Raw genomic sequence first — 19,085 nt, 5'->3', positions numbered from 1 at the left:
TCTCCCTTTAATTTACACATGCACACACACTACTTATAATAAGGTTAGAATGATGATTACCAATAAAGAAACAAACGTTATTTCACTCTCCTTATTTCTAGTATACAAATAGTATCTAAATATTCCAATGAAGTCATTTGAGATTGTTGTAAAGCCTGAAGTAAAACCTTGCTTCTAACTCTACTTTAAACTTTTGCCAACTGCTCCCAACCGGATTTTTAGCATAAAGCTTAATGACTCCTGTGACTTGACCTTGGACAATCTAATGAAAAAAGAGACTTGAGCAAATTTTCATCACTGAAACATACTTGTGTGTTTTAAGATTTGGGAGTTACGAAAGAGGCTTGGCAAGAAAGAAACCCCATGTTATTTGTTTTAATATCTTGAGGGTTTATTTTTTCTCTCTCTAGTTTTTGTTTTTATTTTTTAATTAGAGCAAAGCTATTGAATTTTGAACTTCCCTTTTCAAATAGGTTCCTGTGTGTGGATGGTAGTGACAAGAAAATGTAACACTTGATGAAATCGTTCAAAAGATTCATAAATGACAATAGTTTGCATAAACAGATTTAATTGGAGAACTTAAATTATATAGTACTTTGCTGTGGTTTTTGAGTTTAAGAAAGTTTTCCTCATCCTTGTATTTATACTTTTCTTTTTTTATGGTAAAATGGCTCTGGAAACTTTTAAAATATCTGTGGAGTAAAGTAATTGTAAATGTCACTCTGTCCACCTGCACATACTATGTGATGCTCATGTGAAGTAGCACTTGAAGCCCTTTCTAGCAGAAACAGAAGAAGAGGAAAGCTAGGAATATCTCCCACCCACTTCCTGATCCTTAGACCCCTGACTTGGCACCCAGCCCATTATCCCTAGACCAGACTCCAGGCACTCGCCCACTGTTCACCTTCTCTCTTATCCATCCCCAAAGTTCTCCAAGCCCCGAAAGGGGCTGGGGCTGAACAGAGATTGAAGGGGAAAGAAGATGGAATTTGGCAGCAGGTATGAGGGATTTTTATCTGTATCTCTGATTGTGAGTACCTCAGCCTGCTTGAACCAACAACTGAGTATAAAGTTCTATTATACAAATCACAAACAGTTCTAAGTTATAGTGTGATTACTGTTGGCATCCTTTACTTATCTAATGTCACCTTGTTAGGTCTCTGAATTTGTAAACCCAAATAACTGTCATGTTTAATATATTTTAGAATTGCAAATACCATAACACAGAAAGAAAAAATAAGCTATACCTGTTGCTAATATAAACAATCATAAGCAGAAGCAAGTAAGCATGATGGTTAAGGACACAGATTTTGGAGCCAGGCTGCCTGGGTTTATCAGTTCTGACAACTTGCTAGGTAGGTAAAGGATCTGTAACTAATTACTCAACTTCTCTAATAGTTTTCCCATCTGCAAAATGGAGGAGATAGCATGACATTTAAATAAGTTAATATGAATTTAAATACTTAGGACACTGTTTAATACATAGTTAGCTCTACATACGTATTTTTCCCCATTACCATTATTATGCCATGCCACTTTCCTCTTGTTTTTATATCTAGATGACCTAAACTGATTTGTAGTCAGCAGGTTGAATTAATACTAACAACAAGTTTTTTTATGTATAACTTTGATATGCAAATCCCCCTCCTCAGTAGTTTTAAAAAGCAAAAATGTTTTGTTGTGTTCTTCAATTTCCCAGGCCCAACACAGAGATACTTTCATTGAAGAACGCTATGGAAAATATAACATCAGTGATCCTTTAATGGCTCTCCAAAGAGACTTTGAAACACTCAAGGAGAAAAATGAAGGCGAAAAGCAGCCTGTCTCTACAAACCCACTGTCTATTTTGAAGGTGGTGATGAAACAGTGCAAAAACATGCAGGAGCGCATGCTATCCCAGCTGGCTGCTGCTGAGAGCAGACACCGGAAGGTAGGTTTACCCCAATTGACCTGTACTACAGAAACCCATGTAAGAACTTTTTAAATAATGACTGATACTTTCTTGTCAGCTGCCAGTTTTCACAGTAACTGAATTGGTGAGGGGGTGGCAGGGGTATATCTCACAGGTATCAGAAGCTCTTTAGCTTACCCAAGAGCCAGAAAAGAAAACAGGTTGTGTCTACTGTTAAATTTAGGAAGGGTGTCAGACACATTATTTAAGATAGCATTCCTTCTTGGTATGTCACCTCAAAATATTTGGTATGTTTTTCTAGCTCTTGATCATCCAGACTTTGTCAACAAACTGGGGTTTGACCAAGCTTGTAGTGTTCTCCATTTGCTTACTTAATTGATAAATATAAAGATTAACAGGTATTTGGGATTGCTTTATCAGGGAGAAAGAGAGAGAATTTACCTGACTATAAACATTCAAGCCAATAGATAATTTTCATTTACTCCTAGTTTTGAATATCATTGCATTTTACTGCTCATAAAATCATAAACAGTCCCTAGAGTTGTTTACCTTAAATCTGTTCTACCCTGTTTGAAAAGTGTGTGTGTTTTTGGTTTCATATCTTACAGCCCTCAAGTTAGGAAGGCAAACCTATGTTTTCCTCTACCTCATCTCATTGGAATTCTTATGCTCATGAATGTGTTCCCTGACTTATCATTTACTGCTCAGATTTGGCCTATAAAAGATGCTCGGCTAGAATCTGCATTTAAAAAAAAAATGCTCCATTTAGATTCTTACCAACAAGGGGGGAGGTAATCGGTTTATTTAGCAGGAAGCATTTTGATCTGAAAAATTGAGTTAGCATCAGCAAACTGGTGGACCTTTGCTTATTTTTGTGGTTACCGGCATCACAACTGTCTGCTTAAAATGTATCTGGTAAATTGTCCAGGCTCTGGGTCTTGTCCATGATCTTTTCTTTCCCTCACAGAGTCCAAACAAACAGGACTAGAATAGTCCTAGATCCGCTAGAATAGAGGATCTTAACCCTGAAGGGGCTTCAGATGTTCCATGAACCCCTCAAAAACATAGAGAATGCTTAAAGTTCATGCATTTTTGTGGAAATCTTTGATCAAATTCTCAAAGTTGTCCAAGACTCAAAAAAGTTTAACCACTGGTCTAGAATTGAAGTAATCTGAGGTCATGGATGTTCCAGTTTAAAAGGTGTCAGTGGGTTTGAGTTGTTGCCTAAATCTGGGGGGCTTTTACATAACTCTCTTAGAAAACTTTTAGGACTTCCTTGTTTGATGGATAGGCTTTATTTCCACTTCATACATGAAATAGAGTTGTATTGATGTGGCTGGCTGGCTGTCATGCCCATAGATGGCATAGTATTATGTCAATTTGTGGTTCAAAGTGACTGGGGAGAGAAAGAAGTTAAAAATAATTCAAAATTTACCTATAATTCAGTGTAGGATGCATAAAATGTTTGAAATTGCCTATTCTTAAGTATTTTATCAAAGTAAAGCACTCACTTTGTTATAACTCTGATAGAATCTGAACCTTATAAGTAGGGTGCCCATGATCCCAGTTTGCTTGAGAGTGTCCCAGTTTATGCCTGCTACCTTGATGTAATTATTAACAGTACCCCCTTTCATTCTAAAAAGTGTTCTGGGTTGAACTGTAAATTACATGGTTAGTTTACTTATAATGAAAAATAGAGCCTTCTAGTCCATCTTTTGCCATTCTCCCACTGCCCCAATATTCAGAAGCAACCACTTGATATGTTAGCTATTTATTTTGGTAGCTAACCTCCATATTTCTATATAAAAGTACTGTTCTCATAGAAAAACCAATAACCAAATTGATCTGGAAGGGCAGGGTGTCCCGAATACCTAAAAGTATCCTGAGAAAGAAAAATGAAGTCGGAGGTCTCACACTACCTAACTTTAAGGCGTATTATGAAGCTACAGTGGTCAAAACAGCATGGTACTGGCATAAAGATAGATATACTGACCAATGGAATCAAATAGAGCATTCAGACATAGACCCTCTCATCTATGGACAATTGATCTTTGGGCAGTCAAGCCAACTCACCTGAGACAGAACAGTCTCTTCAATAAATCGTTCCTAGAGAAATGGATATCCACATGCAAAAGAATGAAAGAGGATCCATATCTCACACCTTATTCAAAAATTAACTCAGAATGGGTCAAAGATCTAAACATTAGGTCTAAGACCATAAAACTGTTAGAAGAAAATGTAGGGAAATATCTTCTAAATCGTATAATAGGAGGTGGTTTCCTAGACCTTACACCCAAAGCGTAAGCATTAAAGAAAGAAAGAAAGAAATGGGAACGCCTCAAAATTAAACACTTTTGTGCATCAAAGAATTTCGTCAAGAAAGTAAAAAGACAGCCTTCACAATGGGAGACAATATTTGGAAACGATGTATCAGGTAAAGGTCTGGTATCCAGAATATATAAAGAGATTGTTCAACTCAACAACAAAAAGACAGACAACCCAATTATAAAATGGGCAAAAGACTTGAACAGACACTTCTCAGAAGAGGAAATACAAATGGCCAAAAGGCACATGAAAAGATGCTCAACTTCCCTGGCTATTAGGGAAATGCAAATCAAAACCATAATGAGATATCATCTCATAACCCACCAGAATAGCCATTACCAATAAAACAGAAAATGACAAGTGCTGGAGAGGCACACTTATCCACTGTTGGTGGGAATGTCAAATGGTACAACTGCTATGGAAGGCAGTTTGGCGGTTCCTAAGGAAGCTAAGTATAGAATTGCCACCATTGCTAGGTATCTACTCAGAGGACATGAGGGCAAAGACACAAATGGACATTTGCACACCAGTGTTTATAGCAGCATTATTTACAATTGCCAAGAGATGGAAACAGCCCAAATGTCCACCAACAGATGAACGGCTAAACAAGCTGTGGTATATACATACGATGGAATATTATGCAGCTGTTTAAAGTTATGAAATATGTAACAACATGGATGGACCTTAAGGACATTATGCTGAGTGAGTTTAGCCAGAAACAAAAGGACAGTCACTGAAGTGAACTAACATTAATGAATGAACTTGGAGAATTTCAGTTAAGAACAAAGGTCATCAGGAGATAGAAATAGGGTAGATACTGGGTGATTGGAACTAAAGGGATACAGATTGTGTAGCAGGACTGATTATAAAAATTCAGAAATGGGTAGCACAATACTACCTAACTGTAATATAACAATGTTAGAACACTGAATGAAGCTGAATGTGAGAATGATAGAGGGAGTAGGCCTGGGGGCAGAAGTGAAATCAGAAGGAAAGATATACATACGATAAAGACTGAGATGGTATAATCTAGGAATGCCTAGAGTGTGTAATGATAGTTACTGAATGTACAAATTTAAAAATGTTTTACATGAGGAAGAACAAAGGAATGTCAATAATGCAGAGTGTTGAAAACAGATGGTAATTAATATTTTAAAGTTTAACTTATGTGTGAGACTAGAGCAAAAAATGTTTACTTGGTACAAAATTTGTATTTTGACTAGTGCATTTCCTATTATAACTTATGTGGACAGCTTAATTGAACACCATAAGTACATGGAACCTTGAGTAGGGCTTGTCCAGAGGGATGCCTTGATAAATCCCAGAAGGATTTAAACAGTGAATAAAAAAGTATTTGCAAAGTCCCCTTGGGGGAATGGTGAGAAAGGGGGAAAATTCAGCTTCCCCAAGTGCAGAATTTTTTATATTTCTCACAAGCAGTGGGGACAACCAAAGCAATAGGCTGAGCCCCCAATCTTGGGGTTTGTTCATATGAAACTTAACCCCACAAAGGATAGGCTAAGTCTACTTAAAATTAGGCCTAAGTGTCACCCCCAAGAGAACCTCTTTTGTTGCTCAGATGTGGCCTCTCTCTCTCAGCCAACACGACAAGCAAACTCACCGCCCTCCCCCTCTCTATGTGGGACATGACTCCCAGACCTTCTGGCAACATGGGACAGAAATCCTAGAATGAGCTGGGACTCAGCACCAAGCGATATAGAAAACCTTCTCAACCGAAAGGGGGAAGAGAGAAAGAAGACAAAATAAAGCGTCAATGGCTGAGAGATTCCAGAGTGGAGAGGTTTTCCTGGAGGGTATTCTTACGCATTAAATAGATACCACCTTTTTAGTTAAGGCGGAACAGAGAGGCTGGAGGGAACTGCCTGAAAATGTGGAGCTGTGTTACAGTAACTATGTTTCTTGAGGATGATTGTATAATGATATAGCTTTTGCAGTGTGACTGTGTGATTGTGAAAGCCTTGTGTCTGATGCTTCTTTTATCTACCTTATGGACAGATGAATAAAACATATGGATTGAAAACGAATAGATAATAGGGGGAACAAATGTCAAAATAAATTTAGTGGATTGAAATGCTAGTGATCAGTGAATGGGAGGGGTGAAGGGTATGGTAAGTATGAATTTTTTTTTCTGTTTTCTTTTTATTTCTTTTTCTGAATTGATGCAAATGTTCTAAGAAATGATCATGATGATGAATATACAACTATGTGATGAAAAAAGAATGTTCATATTGCATGTTGATTGGTTTTATTAATAAAAATTTTTTTAAAAAGCTATATTTGCAAAAAGAAAAATATATGTATTTTCTTTCTGCCCCCCAAAAAGTAATCTTTAAAACAGCCTTTAATTTTTTTTTTTTTTTTTTTTTTGGTGCGTGGTCTGGGAATCAAACCTGGGTCTCCCATGTGGAAAGCGAGCATTGTATCACTGAGCTAAAACAGCCTTTAAATTTGACTTTTTTTAAAAAGCTGGAAGCAAGCTTGAATGAAAGCTCTTAGTCTCTCAAAGGAGCAATATGTAAATGTAAAGTTTGCACCCAGATTTGAATAAGCATTCATCTATTCCCTCATTCATCTATTCCCTCGGATGATTAAGCTTTTCATCTGTCTCCCTGGATTTGGAGGCACCTTCCCAGGTATCAGAGAGGACATGAATCCTGAAGGAAGTAGGATAAACTACTGAAGTTCTTTAGACCCCTATTACCTGTTAACTGAGATAATGCTCTCTCTGTGTCTCTAACATATATAAAAGCCAATTGAAAAATCTCTTTGGGGAGGCTGATTTAGGAAGGAAATACCCCCTGACTCCCTCTGGCATAAATAAACCTTTCAACTTCCTCAGTCTGGTCAGTGTGTCTATGTATTTTGAACCACACCAAAGGACAAACCCAGGTTTGGGAATGCCCCATCTACACTGGGAGGCGGGGATGGGCTCATCAGTAAAGGCAAGCTTAGCTTGTACGGGGGAACACTGTGATTTCCTAATAGGTAAAGAGAAGGGGAACCTTTGTACAGAAGCAGGATAAAATAGGACAACTGTAAGTCCCTGGTTTCTTAGTTTGAATGAGTTCACAGACAATTCCCAGTCCCTTGTTTCTTATCTATATCCAAAGGAACTAATACAGAGCTGCAAACTTTAGTTGCAAACTTCTTGCTACAAAAAATTTTCCTAAAGCCCCCAAACCTCCCTAAAACCATTGACTCCTCCCCAAACCAGAAAAGCTTATAAAATTCTGGGCCCAAAGCCCAGAAACTAAACTCTTAGTAATAGGGAGCATAGGATCTTAAAGATTATTAACCATTTGCTCAAAGACAGATTTCAGGTATGTGACAGCAGACCATGAATTCTGCCCACTATCTCCTCCTAGAACAAAGAAGATACCTCATACTCAAAGGTTACTATGAACACCTGCCACTGGTAAAACTTTCCTATGAACAAGTTGGCCCACTCCACTCAGTGTGTGTCCCTCCCGTGGGTGCATCCATGTTAACTTCTCTAATGTGTATTCTCTCTTTTTAATAAACTTCTGTTTTAATAAATTTAAAAAAAAATACTGTTCTCTATTGCTTTATCAATTTTAGACATTCAATATTACTCCTTTTATGATAGATAAGGATTCAGTTATCTTACACCCCATCTTATATCACCTTGCTTTTCCTCCCTTCACACCAACATCTTCCCTAAATAAATATAAGCCCTAAATAAATATATATATATTTTTTTACCAGGTAAAAAATGTATTTTACCAGGAGAACCTGCCACTGGTAAAACTTCCCTAAATAAATATAATGGTATTCCCAAATCCTGAACCTATCCCATTCTCTTTCTCCACAGGATGAACATCTAGCTTAACCCTGGGCAGCAGATGCCTGGCAGTACCTGTCCCCTCCAGGTTCCAAATCTCTTTGGGTTCCAGTTGGGCAAAATGGTTTCCTCCCCCTATACTAAAGCAGTCACCTCTCCTCCAGTTTTCTTCGTTCTTCCAAATGTTGTTAACATCTCCTGTCTGTTAAAACTTCTCTATTGTCTTTGTGGGATTTATTCTTTTCAGTCCATTCTAAAATTTTAGAAGGGAGAGGAAACACTACCACCTCTAACCTACCTATTAAATAGAAAAATTAGAATTTTTTAAGTGGAAGGAAGTACACCAAAATGTTTTTGTTGTTTTTTTTTTTTAGGGTCTTTTATGTCCCATAAATTTTTTTCTCTCCAGTCATAAAAATTGTAAATGAGGAGAAATGATGGGAAACAGCCATTGGGATGACAACACTGTGTTCTGGAGCATCTCTGAAACATGAGCAGCAGCTTCTTAGAAATCCATTACCATTCAGAATATTGTGCAGTTGCAGGCAGGATTATATGGAAAATGTCCCTTCAAATTTGTATTCTCCTTAAAATGGGGCCTAATCCTTTGGCACCAGGGTAAGTGGATAGGGGTAGGCAGGTGAATTAAAAGGCCTTGTGAAAAATCTCCATTTAAGATCCCAATAATCAAAACTTTTTACATGTAGGATGAAGTTAAAAGAATCTTTCCACCCCTCATGTAACTATTTATATAATGCATATGACTGACTAAGCAAAGCACAGGACCTGTTTGAGTTCTTTAATTTGATACTCCCTCTCTGGTGCCTCCAGTAATTTGAACATTGAGGGGACCTTCACCTGTCTCCCAGTCGCACCAAACTGCTTGCAGTTTGCTGGACCTTCTATTAATTCTCTAAAACCTTCTATCCATACAGCTAATTATGGCCTATATTTTTTATGTACCATTCTGTGCCTACCTCGAGTAAAATATCTTGTTGTCTTCTAGCACACAGCTTTCACGTTTTTCACCCTTCCAAACAGTGTGGTCCTTAGTAGTCCTGGCTAGGGTTTATTTGATTTATTATTATTATTTTTAATCTCTGGCACCATCTTTGGTGCTTAGTTAGGTACTTATTAGTATTTGATTCTATTTTAAGGAAGTATGGTTCCTTTTTACTTATTTTTTTTAATTCCTTAAAGGTGATCCTAGACCTTGAGGAAGAAAGGCAAAGGCATGCACAGGACACGGCTGAAGGAGATGATGTCACCTACATGCTGGAGAAGGAGAGGGAGCGGCTGACTCAACAGGTAAGTAAGATGGACGATTTGCAGCAACAGTTGCCTTAGAATAACATTTCTAAAAGAGTGTTCTGAAGGATGTTAATTGATATCACTCAAAAAAAGAAGACTCTGTGATCAAATAAGTTTGGGAACTACTATATAAAAATTAATTCATTAAAATCTTTAGTATGCAGAAGCACATTGTGAGTGTTCCAGAACAAGATAGCGTGTACTGTGTTTAGCAAATCTGTGTTTCCATAAAATCTTTTTTTGTCATAAATCACTCACTGTGGGACTAGTAATCCATAGACACACTTTAAGGAACACTAAATTAGAGCTGTAGCTCTCAAGTTTTTTTTATTTAGAACCCCAAGTGAGAAATATATTTTACATCACAGCCCAGTATATGTACACACTCTTGAAACAAAAATTGCATGAAATTGTATATAACCTTTACTGTCTATAATACACATTGGTGTTTTCTCTTCTATTTTATTGTTTGTTAATTCTTGTGGCTCACTACATTGATCTCACCATCCATTAATGGGTTTCATTCTGAGGCTTGATAAACACTGACTAAAAGGATGTCTTCAACCCTTTCTCTCTTACCCAGAGACTATGCCTTTAATAGGGGTTGGTATACCTACTAAAACAGATTACATTGGTTTTAAAAATATGATTCAAATACAACTGTTTGTTTGCATTTAAGACAAGAGACAGTTGTTGCTGAAACTTTTAAAAGTTTTGTTTTCAGCAGTATTCATCCAAAATCTGGTTTATGTGGCTTCTGTTTTCTGTTTCAATTGGTTCTAATGCTATGGATTCTTAACTTATCTAAAACACAATGATGCATCACATTCGCTCTAATAACCCTGAGCCAGTGTAAGAACATCTTCCTCTCAAGTCATCAGAGAAACATTAAATCATCTTGTGTACATTTTTTTGTGTTGGGTGTTCTAAATCTTGAGACATAGCTGAACTGAGCAATACAGCATACATGATGAGTCTGTGTACCAGCGAATAGCTAGCCAGGACACACTACTTGATATTAGTTTTTCAGGATATCTCTTTGTTTTCTTACTCTAATCAAGATGTGGCGGGGGTATTTTTTTTTTCTAGTTGGAATTTGAAAAGTCCCAAGTGAAAAAGTTTGAAAAAGAACAGAAGAAGCTGTCCAGTCAGCTGGAAGAGGAGCGCTCCCGGCACAAGCAGCTTTCATCCATGCTGGTACTTGAGTGCAAGAAAGCCACCAGCAAGGCAGCAGAGGAGGGACAGAAAGCAGGAGAGCTGAGCATGAAATTAGAGAAGGAGAAGAACCGGGTGAGTAAACTGGAAGAAGAGCTGGCAGCCGAGAAGAAGCGAGGCTTACAGACTGAGGCCCAGGTGGAGAAGCAGCTGTCTGAGTTTGACATAGAAAGGGAACAACTGAGGGCAAAACTGAACCGAGAAGAGAACCGAACCAAAACTCTAAAAGAAGAGATGGAAAATTTGAGAAAGATAGTGAAGGACTTAGAGGCTTCCCGTCAGCACAGTAGCCCTAATGAGCAGTCCAAGAAACCAGTAACCATGTCTAAAGGCACAGTGACTGAGTCTTCCATGCTGGTGTCTGTATTTTGCCAAACGGGGAGTTTTCAGGCAGAAAGAACCCATGGGAGCCACACAGCCAAGGTGACAAACACTGGGCTGTCTGGTCCCACCACTCCTACTTACTCTTATGCAAAAACCAATGGTCACTGTGACCCAGAGATACAAACTCCCAGGGAGTTGACTGCAGGCAGTAGTATAGAAAACCAGGTGCCACCACGAGAAAAATATGTGGGATTGGCCCAAGAGAAACCAATGGAGAATGGAGGATATCCCGTGGGAATTGAGTCTCCAGTCACAATGTCAAGTCACCTCCCTTCCAGTGGGAGTTCACTGTCTCCAAGCAGCACTGCCTCCTCCTCTCTGACATCCTCTCCTTGCTCCTCACCAGTACTAACTAAGCGCTTATTGGGGTCATCAGCTAGCAGCCCTGGCTACCAGTCATCCTACCAAGTAGGGATCAACCAGCGGTTTCATGCAGCTCGACACAAATTTCAATCCCAAGCAGATCAGGACCAACAAGTCAGTGGTCTACAGAGCCCTCCCTCCAGAGATCTGTCCCCTACCCTCATTGACAACTCTGCTGCCAAGCAGCTAGCCCGCAATACAGTCACTCAGGTGCTCTCCAGATTCACTAGCCAACAAGGGCCAATCAAGCCCGTCTCTCCCAACAGCTCTCCTTTTGGCACAGACTACAGAAATCTAGCCAACACTGCCAACCCAAGAGGTGACACCAGCCATTCACCTACTCCAGGAAAAGTATCCAGTCCTCTGAGCCCTCTGTCTCCAGGGATTAAGTCCCCAACTATCCCCAGAGCTGAGAGAGGGAACCCTCCACCCATCCCACCCAAAAAACCTGGCCTCACCCCATCTCCATCTGCTACCACTCCACTGACCAAACCTCATTCCCAAGCATCCTCTTTGACCACCACAGAAGACCTTGTCAGTGTTGTAGCCAATGGCAAGGACGTTGAGATACTTTTGCCTACCAGCAGCTAGTCCCTAGGAAGGAATCTCCACATCTGACATTCCATCAGATTTCGTCCAGCAGCTCAGAGTCAAACCGTTGAGTTAGATCATGTTATTTATTTTGATAGAAGCTGAAATCGTCTGTATCATACCTTTAGTGTATTTTACCTTTTTTGTATTTTTTTTAAGTAGAAACTGATCAATTGGGATTTTTATGGCTCAAATCTTTGTACTGAAGCTAGAAGAGCACCTCAAAGATGTCTCAAGCTCAGCAGTCACTGTCATGTTGTAATGGAGAAAGCTAACTTGAGTACCAGGTGGTGATTTGCTATCTATTTTGGGACTAGAATCACTCAACACTCATTTTGAATTATGCAGAAGTGGTTCATGCAGATTTTTATTCCAGATGACCATGTTTTCAAAGTGCCTGAAATAAGACTGCCATATGGATGTGACTGTGCAGCAAAAACACAAAACGCATCGTGTAATTGCAGAAAATGAGATCTTCTGTGAATTCTGAATGTTAAAAACCAACACTGCTTTTAATCCTCTTTCACTCTTTAGTACAAGCTTTGTGTTCTGAAACAAGGCTGCATAAGTAGAATGCGAACCCTCCTAAAGGTGGGTGTGAACTCACCACAAAACTGAGCTTTATAGGGCCCTTGAGAAACTCTCCTTACATTAAGCAGTTGGGGTGCTGATTTTCTTGTATTTTTGAAAAATGAAGTAGTTCCCAGTTTCCTGCATAAATTCTGGAACAAAATGGAAACCCATCTCCATCCAAAAAATGTCTTCAAGCATCTACTGTTGTGTAAGGAACTTCTGATTCTGATTCTATTACTTGAATGGGAATTGGTTACTAACTCTGTTTAAAAATTTTGCAACAGAATGAGGTCTTCTTTATTCTGTAATCAAACAGCAATAACTTAAAAAATTCATTTTTGTAATATGAAGTCAGAATTATACAGGTTTTACCAAATTACTATAATTATTCTCCAAGCTGCTGGCACTTGGAACCAAATTAACTTTGCCTGGATGGAAGAATGGATATATCTGTAGAGATGCACACCCTTTATGTGTTTAACATACACACACTTAACACATAAATATTAATGTGATTATATCTTTGGAGTTTTCAGTGTAGCATAAAGGACAAGTAGAAATGCACGTTAAGATTACCTGCCAAAGTAGCCAGATATGGCTGGGAGGAATCTTCTCCACAGGGAGGTGGAGAAATTCCAAATGAAGCCCAGGTCTTCAGCATCATAAAAAGGCAGGGCTAAGCTAACCCCAGGGTCACAAACTCAACTGGGCAGATCAATGAGTGAAAGAGGTCACTCACTCAAATGGTGTAAGATAGCTGGGAAGAGTGGGAGCTGTAGCAACCTGAAGCGCCCAAGCCCATTTAAAAGACTCACTGCTGTTCAGCTCCGTTTGCTTGTTGCTCTGTAAGAATGCTAGACTAGGGTTACCAGCTCTTCAGATTTTTATGAAATCCAAATTTTCATGAGAAACATTCTCATTTTTAAATATCAAGAACTGAGTCACAAAAAATTTAAACACTGCTGGTTAAACAAACATTTCTGCAGCTGGATTTAGACTGCAGGCTGCCAAGTTGCAACCTCTTTCACACTAGAAACTTCTGTCATTTCCATCATAGGGAGTTGTGTGGACAAAAGCCTCCAGACTTTCCAACTGTGTAGGCTACTACAGCTGACAAAGTCCACAGAATATAATGACTATACCCCTTTTCCAAATAGGAATGCCCTCACATACATTCTCCTAACCAACATCTATCAATGAACCTTGTACCTGCTATAATTTAAATCCTCCCCCCCCTTTTTTTTTACATGGGCAGGCACCGGGAATCAAACCCGGGTCCTCTGGCATCGCAGGCAAGCATTCCTGCCTGCTGAGCCGCCGAAATCTTTCCCCTTTTAATCCAACATGAGCTAATGGTGGAAAGTCATGGGACGGACATCAGTGTGTAAATGGAGTATACTGGTGTATAAATTCAGGTTATGGTTTGATTGAGGTCAATACATCAAAAATAAAAATACTAATAATATCCCAGGGTATCCTACCAAAATGATGAAAGGGATATCTTAAAATGTCCAAAGCAATCATACATTGGACTTTATTCCCATGCATAGCCAAAATGAACAGTGTTAATGATAAATTGATGAACTTTCTAAACAGAAAGGGGGCCTCTAGTCCCATGTGTTATTACCTCTCTTGTTTTAAGTGGTAATCTTAAAAGTTGCATTGTGCTCTTCCTTTGTTTTGGAATAGATATATATATATATATATGGAGAGAGATACTATAAGGAGTTTTATTTCTTAGGAAGTGCACTGAATAATGTATTTCTTTTACAGTATAATATTGGGGTGGGAAAATGCAAAAGATGTGTATTTTTGCTAGTTGCCTATCTTCTGAGATAAAGAAGCACAATATTGCAATGGATCCAACTAATCCAGTTAGATATTATAGATTAGTATTTAAGTTTGATGTAGATTGTGTGTGTGCGTGCTTAGTAGAAGTTCCAAGAGTCACATTTTGGGATTAACCCACATTGCGAAAGCTGTGTTACTGGTTATCAGATTATAATGATGTGCAACACATAATACAAGCATTAACTAGTCATTATCATTTGTAAAGCCAGATGTACCATGCAGAAGTCTTCATTTTTATAGCTTACTACATTAAAACAAGTTAAATCACACTGTTTGGGGAAAGTATAGTCCGATTTGTGCAGAGTGAAGGTTGTTTTACAACAGGGCATGTTTTGTTGGGGAACGAGCAGGCTATAGGGGAGGACTTATCGTGGCTTTAAAACATCAAATGAAGTCAATGACGCGACCATTTTAGACACCAAGAAGAACTGGGATATTGCTCTTCTTTAGATCTTAGCACTGAAAGAAGCCTTCGCAATCATCCAGTCTGGAATTTTTAATCCTTTGGGGGATTCTGGACCTTTAGAGAATCTAGGAAAAACTGTAAAGACTCTATCCCCAGGAAAATGGATATGCCTGTGTACCCAGTGTTGTTGATAACTTGACAAAGGATCCAAAAACCCTGAAGCTATCCATGATTCACGCACTCCATCTTAAGAAGCCCTATCTTGTCCAGCCTTCTCATTTTTACGAATGAGTAATGCATCCCTTGTCTCCTAGTCCAGTGCTGTTGCTGCTACACTGTTAGCAAATGCAAGTTATAGCCAGACGAAAGACTTGAAAACCTTTAGTTGTACAAAAGATGTTCTGAGTAGTTTACATATCTTAGGTTTCCGGTATTTAAGCCAATTAATGATCATTTCAGCAATCACTGGGTGTATCCATTTTCACACAACAACCTGTCAGCAATGCTGTCTTGTCAGTTTGTATATATATAGTTTGTAAAGAGAGCTTCTGGTGCTTAGTCCTTAACGCAGAACTTCAAATGTCTTTTGAAATGCTGGCTTTGAAATAGGATGTATTTTCATAACGATGAGTCAGAGATGGGCAGTGAGCATTGTTCCACAGAATAAATTTTTAATTTCATTGCTATAAAACTAATTGAGAAAATTGAGAGACTATCTTCTCATCTGCTTTTATGTCAATGGCCAATCACTGGTAAAGGAAAAGGAAACTCTTGGGTAGTGGTTCTCAAACTGTATTGTGCTTAAATATAACCGGGAAGCCTGCTAAAAATAAGAATTTCTGGGCCCACTCCCAGAGACTTTGATTCGTTAGATCCAAGAATTGGGCCTAGGGGCCACCTCATGCAGGTGGTCTGAGGACCCCATTTTGGGAAATAACTGATACAAATGTAAATCTGCTGGTCCCCCACCCCCACCTCAGCCAAAAGCTGCAGAAAGCCTCATCCCCATCACCTGTTCTTTCACAATAAGTTATTTGCCTTTGACCTAAGGAGATGTCTTAAGCCCCAGAAACCAGTTTGCCAGAGTAAGTCACAGAGCCAGGATTTAAACCCTAGTGCTTTAGGTAACACTGGTATGAGAAATGAGAATCCCCCAGGGTAGATTCTTAGGCCTCTCCCCTGGAGACTGATTGAGGAAGCCCAAGCGTGGCTCTGGGTAAGTGCTTCTGGTGATTTCTTAAACTGGAGCAAGTTTAGGAAACACTGCAGGACACCCCACTGCCCCTGCCACTCAATAATCACTGCTACCTGCTGGAGTGTGTTATCAGACTTAACCCAGGCCAGGAAACATCAGATCAGATGAGCCAAAGAAAAACAAAACACCTTTCTTACTAATTCCTATTAAACAACAGATGTTTCTTAAATGTAATGTCTAAGGTGATATAGGAACCAAGGTAGTTATTATGGAAGCTGCGAGTTTAAACCTGTTCCCCACCCTCAGGGAACTCAAAATCTAGTTGAGAAAGCAGAACAACACATAAAAAGTTAGGTAATGATTCCATAGAATGATTGCATAGAATAATGCAAGGGCTGTTAAAAAGGCTTACAGGATTGTTAAATGTGGTGCTGGTACAAACACTAGGAGCTCAGAAATAACAGCTCTTTGGGGGTCTTTTCTCCAAAGCATTGCTTATTTACCTGGGATTCTGCAGTTATCTCCCTATGTGTGCATTATATTTCAGTCAGCTTTTCTTGGTCCTCGATGAGATCAGCAACCAAAGAAGCCCCCCCAAACTGAGTCCTATTTCAGAGACCGACAGCTAATTGGTAGTTGGCAAACCAGTGTGGTGTGGGTTTTGCAAGGGCTTAGGGATGGTGTTAAGGGGCTCCCAGGGAAGACCTTGAAACAGACATTGAGAGAAAGGACCTTGTTGCCAAACTAGTGCAGCAATGTCCCTCCTGCCCATCACCCTTCTTCACACCCTCTGAATCTCTGTAAGCACATGAGAGAAATGATCTTTGAGAAAGAATAAAAAGGGTCCCTGTGGGGACACTTGTAAGTGGCTTATTTCCCTGGAGGGATGTAAAAGCAGCTTCTACTCTTCTCCCAACAGTGTCAGTGTTTGTGTTGCTGCTGGAGTGGAGGAGCTCTGGGAGTATCGTGTGGTTTTCCAACACCGCTGTGAAATGGATAACTTAGAAACTACCAGGAAATGTCAAAACAAGATTTGTCTTATCCCTTGAGAGTCACCTACTTCATTTCACAAGACTTCTACTCACTAACTCATCCTGAGGGGCATGAATGTGCCTCCTAAGTTCCCCTTCAAGAATGAAGTATTTATTTTCCTAGCTGTTAACAGCGAATTGCCTAACTGCGAATGGCCCCCAGCAATCAGCTCCTTATAGGAATTGCCTTAAATGAAAGCGTATCAACTTGACCAGGGTCCCATCTCCTTCTATGGGCAGCTCCATATTCAAAGACTGAGGGGATACAAGACCTGGCCTCCTTGTCCTAAACTGGGAGGATGCTGAAGGGTCATCGTACTGAGGCTGAGACCTCAATTGAAATTTACTGCAGCTGGCTTCTTACCTCTGCCAAGTCCTACTGACTCCCCTCTCTCCTGGCACTCCCTAGTGAGTCCTCTGCATCCTAATCTCCATCTCAGTATCTACTCTCCTTTTTGGTCATGACTGAGTCCTCACAAGGAGACCAGACACATTTATTTGATTCCCAGCTTATAATTGATTACGTGTTACTTCATTTAATCAATACAACTACTAAAAGATGTAGACTGTCCCTACACTGACAGATAAGGTAGGCTTGGTGAAATACGGTAAGTTGCTCAAAGTGACAGAGTAGAGCTGGGCTAGAATTCAAGCCCTCGTCCATCAGGCTTTCAAGTCCACGCTCCTTCCACTAGACACAAATTTGGGGAGTTTAGAATATTAGCTATTGTCAGCCATATTCCTGAGTATGGATCCACTGGCTAGGTAGTTTTGAGACTTGAGCTAGGAACAGGACACTAAAGAAATGGAGATTTTTGTAAGGAGAAATTTGCCCTTACACATGGAATTGTCGAGTTAGCGCCGGAAAGTTCAGAGACCCTAGATGCCAGCTCTCATCAGACAAGGAGGCTGAATCCCAGAAAGCCCAAAGGGCTGGTCCCAGCTCACATACCTAGTGCATGGCAGAGCTGTAAAGCCAGTCTGGCTCCCTCATTTTGCCTCAGCCTACTGCTCCTCCCCGAGTTGGCCTGAGTCTAACAACTCCCAGCCCAGTGCTGCCCATGCCCTTGGGCTGTCCTTCCTTCTCTCATCAGCTTCTCCACAATGCTTGCGCTTTGATCTTGTTCACCTGAGCTGCCCGTATTCCAGGCCTTGCCCTCTGTCCCTGCCCCTGCCACATTTGTTACCACAAAAATCCTGTCCTCCTGTCTTGGAACCGGTTTGGCTGCTGGGGTGAGGCTGGGAGTGGGGAAGATAGTGGAGCTGTCTGGCTTCAGCTCTGGGGACACTTACTCATAAGGCAGGCTTTGCTTCTCAGGTGTGGACAAGAAACCACCAAAGCCATGAGCGTCTTTCCTCTCCCTGCTTGTGCGTCTGCCTTGCCACACTGGCCCGTGGAGAAGGGGCATCCGGGTGCTTTGAAAGCGACACCTCCTGCCCCTAGTCTTCCTTCCCCATCTGAACTCAGACGCACAGCCCTCCCAGGAATGGCCTTTCATGCTCTCAGGACTTAGCCATCTCCCTCCTCTGAAGTGCCTACCCTCCATTGTCCCCTTCCAATACCACGCCCCACCACTCACACCCCCACCACCCCCAAATCACAGCCTTCCAGGATTGTCCGGGCCTCGGGGCAGACAGGGTGTCCTCAGGAAAACCCCTGATCCAAAGGGATTCAGGGTGGGAGGCAGTTTGGTGGTGGTGACCCAAACACACACAGGCCCCTTCTTCATCCTAGCGTGTTTTCCCTCTGCCGAGGCTTGGTGAGTCAGCGCCACGGGGCCACACACAAGGCTCCTATTCAGGGCTCGTTTTCCTTCTGCCCTCAGATCTTGGCATCTCTCTCTCTCTCTCTCTCTCTCTCTCTCTCTCTCCCCCTTTGCAGGCCTTATTCTCAGGATGGGAAAGCTCTGCTCCCTGCCCTGTGCCTCCTCACTTTCCCCAAAAACACACTCTCACACACGCACACACACTCCTTATCTTTACTTTCTGGGATTTTGCAGCCCAAGCTGAATATGAACTCACAGGCTGTAGAACAAATTAGAAATGTTACACTATTAAAGCCTTATTCACCTATTCAGTGGGAATCTGCTGCTGCTGCTGGCTCT

At 40.4% G+C, this 19,085-nt stretch overlaps 1 protein-coding gene across 6 annotated transcripts in view; it reads left to right on the top strand.

Moving 5' to 3' along the window:
• Window positions 1-15,445, top strand: part of CTTNBP2NL (CTTNBP2 N-terminal like) — a 52,221-nt gene extending 36,776 nt beyond the window's left edge. For all 6 annotated transcript variants that reach the window (XM_077119902.1, XM_077119901.1, XM_077119900.1 and 3 more), the window contains 3 exons: window positions 1,700-1,930; window positions 9,261-9,368; window positions 10,461-15,445. In XM_077119902.1, coding sequence (XP_076976017.1) covers window positions 1,700-1,930; window positions 9,261-9,368; window positions 10,461-11,924 — 1,803 coding nt within the window. In that variant the 3' untranslated portion in view covers window positions 11,925-15,445. The remainder of the gene's footprint in view (window positions 1-1,699; window positions 1,931-9,260; window positions 9,369-10,460) is intronic.
• The last annotated feature ends 3,640 nt before the right edge of the window (window positions 15,446-19,085 follow it).

This window comes from Tamandua tetradactyla, chromosome 11 (assembly GCF_023851605.1).
Source record: "Tamandua tetradactyla isolate mTamTet1 chromosome 11, mTamTet1.pri, whole genome shotgun sequence".
Taxonomy (NCBI): Eukaryota; Metazoa; Chordata; class Mammalia; order Pilosa; family Myrmecophagidae; genus Tamandua; species Tamandua tetradactyla.
The sequence above is the reverse complement of the archived record's forward strand: the minus strand, read 5'-3'. Positions and strand labels throughout refer to the sequence as shown.